Source organism: Marmota marmota, unplaced genomic scaffold (genome assembly GCF_001458135.2).
Source record: "Marmota marmota marmota unplaced genomic scaffold, marMar, whole genome shotgun sequence".
In the NCBI taxonomy this organism is placed as follows: domain Eukaryota; kingdom Metazoa; phylum Chordata; class Mammalia; order Rodentia; family Sciuridae; genus Marmota; species Marmota marmota.
Window position 1 is genome coordinate 58,294,282 of NW_026000037.1, and position 8,619 is coordinate 58,302,900.

Genomic DNA, 8,619 nt, shown 5'->3' on the forward strand with positions numbered 1-8,619 from the left:
TACATCCATAGCAAAGTATAGATGTAGCTATCAAGATGTGTGTTTAGATCCAAATTAGTAATCACACCCTTGGTGAGTGACTTTTGGATGAAATAAGCTTTTATTGGACTGCTAAGTAAGGAGCTAGATACCACCAAATCACCACATAAAAAAAGAGCTTTTCTTTTTCTTGCCTCCCCTCATTCCACCCTATCCCTTTAGGAAACCAAATTGTCTATTTCCTATAAAGATGTGTAAGAGGGTAAACCTGACCTTGAGTTGTTTAAAATCAGTAGTGAATGAGTACAAAAAGCACTATCAGTATATTTATGAAGGAAAATCCAACTACATTCATACATTTTGGTGTGCTTTTATTTTTTATTGGAATCATACCATATGAAGGGAAATTGTCAAAGTGTCCTTTACTCTTTCAAAAGCTTGACCTTTGCTCTGCTGTGTCAGAGGAAAGCAAACCTAAACAAGTAATGCTGGAAACCACCCTGTTTCCATATGCACACCGACAGGAGAAGAGCTGTCCCAGAAATGCTTGTTGATTAACAGAGGAAGATCACACACACATTAAATATAAATGGAAACACATGAGCACACCAAGTCATTAGCTTGATCCTCTGGCATCCACTAGCATGCGCCTTTCCAAAGTATTACTTATTTGGTGATGGGTCTCATTATGCCTTTTATCAGCAAATACCTTCTTATTCCAGAACGGAAAACAAACTAGGAATTAAATACATCCAATATCGATGCTTTATTTCCATAAGTCACCAATAAGAGAATGAATTTAATTTTAATACATTGATTCTTATGTGATTCTTAATAAAACACTTTCAAAACATTCTGTACATTTCAAGCCACTCAGAACTGCATTACATTTCTATAAATGTGATTTGTTCGGATGAGGTGCCAAGATGTCTCTGTACAAAGATGTACAATATGTACAGTCACTGTAAGTACAAGCTGTGCAAAGCAGAGTCTAAAACACTAATTCATGCCAAGGCTTAGAAAACATGTCAACACATAAGACTAACGCTTATAACTGCATTGTGGTTTTTCCCTGGGCAGATGATTACTTTATAAACAAATATATGTATATATATATATCATATAGAAAGAATAGTTTGACTTCCCAGATCAGTCAGCACCATGCAGCTGACTGGATACACTACAGGGCTGCTCTCCTAGGCCTCTTTTTTCGGGTGCCATTTTGCCATTCTTGACAGTGTCTCATCACTGAGCTGTTACCACTGCTGCCTTTGGCTGAACCACTGCAATAGTAGGAGACTTAAATTTGGGGAGATAAAGGCCAAACTTGTTTTCAATTCCAGCAAAAGTGGCTGTGGCAAGTCTGTATCCACCAATGTGATCAGGATTGGCAGGAGGAAGGTCTGCGATGCGGGACTTAGGTGTTGGTTCTGAGCCAGAAGGTTTGCTGTTGACAGGAAAAAGTCAATGGTTAGTGTGCTCAAGATTGACAAGGGTGGGGCTAAGGATATAGTTCAGTTGGTAGAGTGCCTGCCTCACATGCACAAGGCCCTGGGTTCAATCCCTGGTACCACAAAAAAAAAAAAAAAAAAAAGATTGACAAGGGTGGCTAAAAGTGAACATTTTCAGTCTGACCCACATGCCAAGAAGTTTGTTTGTTTCAACCATTTCCATGTCATCTATGTTGCATTAGCCATGATTTATAGCACTTTGGAAGCTCTACATGCACATATTTGAAGAGAATGGTCTCAATTTCAATGCTTATATACATATATAAATAGATGACCAAAAAAAATATATTTTTCCATTTCCTAAATTTTTTTCTACAGTAAGCATATGTGAAACTAATCATAAAAGCATACATTTTTCTTTATTTTGGCATAGTTTAAAATAGTAGCTTAATAGTAGCTCATAAATGTCAAAAAGTTAAAGAGAAACAGCCAGTTCTTTTTAAGATTCAGGCTTTTCTATGATTTCATAGAATCTTAATATTTGTATGATATAATTTGAAGGTTGTTATTCTTATTCTTTTTTGTCTGGGTCCCTCCACTTCCTGGTTCATCAGCTAATTCCCTACTTAACCTCTGAGGAAGAGTCAGGTTCACAGTTTGCTATGAGCATTCAGAAACAGTATTTGGTCTTCTGCTGAAAAGCTGATAATTGCTTGCTTTGGACAAAACTTCCCCACCCAGCAAATGTAACAAGTAACTGCTCTTCTCCCCAGGGTAAGCTTCAAGTGTCCCAATTTTTTTGCCTATATCCTACCAATGATTATACCCACAGGCATAACCTCTTTTTGAACCTGCTAGGGGACAGGGGCAGGTTGACAATATATTAGCTCTAGGAAGACCTACAACTATCTAATAATAAATAATGGTGAATATGAAATATTAGAGGTGCAAAAGAGCTTGGGTATTTGGCAGAAAATTCACAAAAGTGTTAATAGTACACATTTATATCACTTCTGCTGGAAAGGCCATATAATACAATTCACATTGAAGGACCTAACTCCATAAAGTTCCAAACTTGCTTACACAAAAACAGACGATCATTCACAAAGCATTTTCATTTGCTGCCTCCCTAAACTTTCCCCAAATAGCTGATTATTATGTGCATTACATCATTCTGCCAAGGTCTTACCTCTTAACACTGAAGCTTTTTAAGCTGACTATTTAAAATGTATTGGTCTAGCTGGGTGCGGTGGCATGGCCTGGGAGGCTGAAGCAGGAGGACTACGAATTCAAAGCCAGCCTCAGCAAAAGTGGGGCACTAAGCAACTCAGTAAGACCCTGTCTCTAAATAAAATACAAAATAGGGCTGGGGATGTGTCTCAGTGGTTGAGTGCCCCCAAGTTCAATTCCTAATACTCAAAAATTAAAAAGTAAAAAAATAAAATGTGGGGCTGGTATTGTGGCTCAGTGGTAGAGCACTTGCCTCGCATGCTTGAGGCCCTGGGTTTGATCCTAAGGACCACATACAAATAAATACATAAAATTAAAGATATTAAAAATAAATAAATAAATAAAATGCATCGGTCTTAACAAATTCTTTCTTACTGGTTTTCTGAATTCCAAAATGTCTTTGTAAACAGAACAAACATTTGTTTTGGTTTTGGTGATTTCTTTGTAAAATAGTTGAGCAGCTGCACTTACAGGCCTCCAAAATCAATGTAAAACCACCGCTGAAGAAGTTCGTAGGTGACCAAAGTAACCCCAAACTGGGGAGACGATCGAAACACTCGAGCTGAAAAAGAGGAGTGGGGTAGGCTTAAAACCATAACAACTGTGGCAAAGACAATCACTGAGTAACAAGGGGCAAGACACTAAAGCCAATTAGCTGTTCTACCTGCAGTCCCTTTCCAAAACGCTGAGGGCCCTTCTTCCCGAAGTATCTTTCTGAAACAGTCAATGACACCACTGTATGTTGTCTGGCCAGCACGGGCAGCCACTTGCAGTCTTGTCTTGATGACATCAGCAGGGGTCACCAGAGAAGCAGCAGGCACACCTTTCAGGAGAGACATATTTAACTCATGCATAAAAGGACAGAAATACTGCTGACATCTAAACCATACAATCTGCAACTTTAACCATGTATGAGGAACTCAAAGCTCCTTAAGTAGATGTCTAGGCACTAATAGAAAAAGGGACGTCTAGGAACCTATTAGCTGCTACTGTATGATCCAGGAAAAATACTTTTTCTTTCTGAATGAAGAAAATCATTGTACATTGCATGATCCTAAAGAACTGTGAAAAGAAAAAAATGCAACAATAGTAACAGGATTATTCCCAAGTGTTCCCTTTCAGTTTCAATTATTTTATCTCCTTTTTTCCTCAAATGTGATCATTTTATGTACAAAATATAAGGATAATGTCAATTTAACGAGCTGCTGAATGTATCTGACACCCAACTATGGTGTTTTTTGCTGAATCTTGTCAACTATACTGTATGAGGTAAATTGCAATACTAATAAGTACTGACTCACCTATTGGAGGGTGAGCTAACTTGAGAGTCTCCAGCTAACTTGAGAGTTGAATAACTCTTTTCAGACAGACTTACATGACAGGAATCATTACAACTGGAGCAAAAGGAGGCCAGGTGACCAGTTAAGGAACAACAGGGAAGCTGATCATCAAAAGGCTTTGTATCTATCTCCTATGCCTGAGCTCCCTGGAGTCATATTGAGATTGATCATCTGCAGGACACACAAGATGGATTTCACAACCCACTTTTTACTTATAAAACAAAACAGGACACAGGAGCGACATAACGTTCCCCAAGGGGAAGAAATCCAATTTGGCCTAAATATTACTGTATCATCACTAGGCAGATGGAATGGGTGGCCTTACGGGGGCTCTGTTAAGGAACGATGCAAATACCTCCACACAGGTGCACCCTATTCACATGAAACTAGGTAAATTGCCTCCTTTAGGGGACAGGATTTCAAATGTTCTCAGTGCCCACCAGCAAAGCTTCACTGGTAAAAATTAGAAAAAATCATATCTCATTCTGAAAACACTTCAAATGTCTATGGGCAAGAAGATGGTGCTGAGTTGGAATATGTTTACTTAGTTCAATCAACCACTGGCAAATTCCTGTCCATGATCATAATGTTCTCTGCCTGTTTTTTCCTGCTGATTGGAAAGTACAAGGAAAAACTTAGAGGGAAAATGCTGGCCCCCATTTAAGAAGGGGCGATTGGCGCATATAAGAAAGGAGCCCGATGAACACTTCAGTGCCAAGACTGAGCTAACTTTTAATGTTCAACTAACCAAAATTACTAATGGCAAAGAAAAGGGATTTGCTGAACCCAAAATTATGGCTCAAAATTCCCAGAGGGAGTTTCTAAATCATCACAAGCCATCCTCTGCCATTATAGGCAAGAATAACAACATGTCCATCTCCACACTCAGAACACACTGAGCACACCATAATTCTGGACATGCTCAGGCTATCCTGCTTTATAGCCAAAGCTACCAGAAAAGAATAAACCTGGCACCTGAGAACCAAACAGGGTACCTGAGCCCAGCTGGTCAGAGCCACATGGAGCTCTATAATGGCTTATTGCTGGCTATATGGAAAACAAATACATGACCTTTCCTTCCTCTGTCATTTCTTGAGTGTTGGTACAGCCAAGGATGCCTGGTTCTCCCTTCTGTTCCAAGTTAGCTCCTTCCTAACTCAAGAGTAAGGCTAGCCAGGCACAGTGATGCACACCTGTAATACCAGTGGCTCAGGAGGCTGACACAAGAGAATATCAAGTTTAAAGCCAGCCTCAGCAATTTAGCAGGGCTCTGTCTCAAAACAAAAAATAAAAAGAAATGGGGATATAGCTTACTAGTTAAATACTGCTGGGTTCAATCACCAGTACAAAAAAAAAAAGTAAGGCTGTACCTGTGAGATCAGAAGGAAAGGTCTTAGACTCTTCTTTCAAATGGAATCTCTTCTGTGCCTACTTTGGTATTTTATACTAGATGAAAATTTTCATTAATTCTACTGACACTTATTGAGCTCCTATTATTATTACTATGTTGGCTATATAGAAGGCAAAGATGAACAGAATGAAACTCCTATCCTAAAGCAGTACTTAGCCTAGTACAGATTATAAAACATAGAAACAACTATGAACAAAAGAAAAATCCCAGAAACTGAGGAAGCAGAGGCAGGAAGATCCCAAGTTCAAAGGCAGCCTCAGCAATTTTGCAAGGCCCTAAGCAACTTAGTGAAACCCTATTTCAAAATAAAACATAAGAAAGGGCTGGAAATGTGGCTCAGTGGTAAAGTGCCCCTGGGTTCAATTCCTGGTACAAAAAAAAAAAAAAGACAAGAGACAAAAAGTTAAGGATCTTGATGAAAATCAATGTCAGGAAGAATAGGGACAGCTTCACAAAGAGAACTCAATTTTGGGCCAAATCACATAAACTCCAATATATAGTGCTAGGAAGTAAGGGCATGCAAGACCTGTGCATCAGCATGGGGTGTAACAAAGCAGCTGATTTGATGAGAACTTTTCCACCTTAATGCTTAGCTTGGCGGCACCCAAGGTTTCAGGGGAGAGGGAGACTAAGAAACATGTTAATGATGAAAGCCCAATTTAGATGGGCAGATCTAATTTGGCTCCAAGTTGCTAAGCTGCATTAAGCTGTTTATCCACATTATGCAAATGTAATTAACTCTCATCAGAATTACAGCACATCCCACAAAGGAGAAAAGGCAATCATATTTAACTAAGTCAGATATAAACAATAACTTTTCTAAAAAGAAAGGGGGAAAGTACATAGAGATTCTGTACTTCTCAAAGACAATGGGAGGAGAATTCTTTGGGTTAAAATATTCTGTAGTTACCTGCCATGGCTCCAGCTGCAAGGAGATTTAAACCTTTCACGTGTCCATTTTCATCAGCCAGAAGTAGTTTGCAATGAGCATAAACAGGAAAATAGATTGCAGAGAAGGGAATGTCTCGGAGGAAACACGCTTTGGCACCCTGTCACAGAGTCAGGAAATAGTACAAAACAGTGTGTAAACAGGGTGTGAATGCTCAAATGGGATCCAGAGGGCTTTCAGCCTGATGTGTCCCTCAAACAGTATTAGAACTGATGTGGAAGGGAAATGGGGGTGGGAGAGATGAATGTAAGCACAGAACTTAATGGAGTGGATCCTAGAGTCCTAGACTTAATAACTGGGCAATGATAGTATTCTCACAAACAAGACTTTTCTGGTATTTCTAATAGATTCAGATTTTTTTTAAATTAATCAATTTGATTTTTGTTGTGGTAAAAATACACAGGATGAGATCTACCCTCTTAAATTTATGAGCATATAGTACAATATTAATTACAAGCATAGGGCTCTAGAAATCTTTATAACTTATTAATGTTGGCATAACTGAAAAGTTATATCATTTAATTACATTCAATTTTTTGAGATTAATAAAAATTTAATTCTCAAACCTCCAGGTTGCTTGTTTTATTTGGCTTTGGAAGGGGAAGAAAGTTGAGGGCAGAGTTGTAGGGGAGGGTTTAGACTTTAAATTCCAAGATTAATAGCTTAATTCCTAAGTAATTAGTAAAGATAACCCAAAAAGACTATCAAATTATCAATTTGATCTCTATCAGTTTAAGAGTTCTTTCCATGCAAGGTAAAAGGCTACATAGGCAGGGGTGAGAGTAACTATTCTAAGGAATTTTTCCCTCTTTATTATCAATGTGCTAACTAGAAGTGGACTAGGGGAAACCCAGACAAATATTTTAGCAGGAGGTTTCCATGAGAGTAGAAAAAGTGATAGCTTGTCCCAGTGACTAAGGTCACAATGACCACCTTTCTCAACTTTGTCCACAGCAATCCAGCACTTGTTCCTAAGGAAAAGGCAAGCTAAACGGAAAAAAAAAAAAAAAAAAAAAATTCAAGGACTCTAAAGGATAATACAGAGAGAAAAAATATTCATAAATTCAGCTCTGAAAGGGAATTCTAAAAAGAATGGAAATTAGAGGTGGACAGGGAGGAGCAAAGTGTGCAAAAACTCTCTCGAGATAAGCATCATTGTTTGCTGGTCTCCAGAGAACCCTGTAGCTGTGTGATTCTAATCTAGAGAATGTCTAATTTCTAATTTTCAGCTACTGAAGCAAATTTACACATTCCTGCAATGATGGATCTATAAATAAATTGGATGCTGTGGAAACACAATTGCCTAGAGTGGCTAAATTTATGTATTCCTCCTTATACGAGGCAAAGGAATGGAAAGAAATACTCTTCCTTGTTTAAGAAAAATAATAGCTTCTGCTCCATTACATCTGATCTGTAATGATGGGAGTAAGTATACCTGCAGGGAAGGATCTGTTGACTGGCATTTTGCTAAAGTATAGTACACTCTTTTTTTTTTTTTTTAATGGAATTCATTATTGACAAATCCTACCACTTAACTTCTTAAAGATCTGAATCCTACCAAACTCTACTACTGTTTGACTGTGGTCAAATTATTAAGACAAAGAGAAGCTCCTATTGGGAGGATAACAATAGAGATAACTCAGATTCAAAATAAAGACTATTTTGAAGTTCTAAACCCCCAGCAAAGAGAATACCAAAGAAACTTCCCAAGCCCCCATGGAATTAAAGGCTGAGAGCCTGAAGCCAGCAGGTCTGCAGTGCAGGCCTCCCTGCCAGAGGCTTCACAAAAGCTGCAGATGACAACAGGAGAATGTGCTTGTGTATCCCACTGCCTTTAATAGCAGCGTCCTGATTTTTTCTTTTTGTTTGATTTTCTACTCCATGGACAACCCTGCTGGACAAGATTGCTTTTCAAACTAGTGGGGACGAAGTCTGGTTTTCACATTCTTTCACATTTATATTGAGTACATTACAACTTCTTTGCTGAGCTAGCCCAAGGGAATCAACCCACCTTATACAGACCAAAAAGTCCCAAGTCCCGTAGCACATTCAGGGCACTGACTCTGGGTCCTGTGGTGATCTCTCCGGCCACCTGCAGGCGAATCTTCACTATCTCCAGTGGGTTTGTAAAGATGACCTGAGAACCCCCAGCCTGCAGACAAAGGAGAAGAGACAGAGGCAATTCCACATCAGAGCCAGAGTGTCGATGAAAATAAGAAAAAACTAGGAAACTTCCATTTCTCCTTCCCTCCCTCCCCC

The 8,619-nt window shown here is 38.9% G+C and overlaps 1 protein-coding gene across 1 annotated transcript in view; it reads right to left on the reverse strand.

Moving 5' to 3' along the window:
- Positions 1-333: 333 nt before the first annotated feature.
- Positions 334-8,619, reverse strand: part of Slc25a12 (solute carrier family 25 member 12) — a 21,898-nt gene continuing 13,612 nt past the window's right edge. The window contains exons 3-7 of the mRNA XM_048812485.1: positions 8,372-8,512; positions 6,322-6,460; positions 3,325-3,483; positions 3,132-3,222; positions 334-1,426 (exon numbers count right to left, since the gene is read on the reverse strand). Of these exons, the coding sequence (XP_048668442.1) occupies positions 1,225-1,426; positions 3,132-3,222; positions 3,325-3,483; positions 6,322-6,328 (459 nt within the window). The 5' untranslated portion in view covers positions 6,329-6,460; positions 8,372-8,512 and the 3' untranslated portion in view covers positions 334-1,224. The remainder of the gene's footprint in view (positions 1,427-3,131; positions 3,223-3,324; positions 3,484-6,321; positions 6,461-8,371; positions 8,513-8,619) is intronic.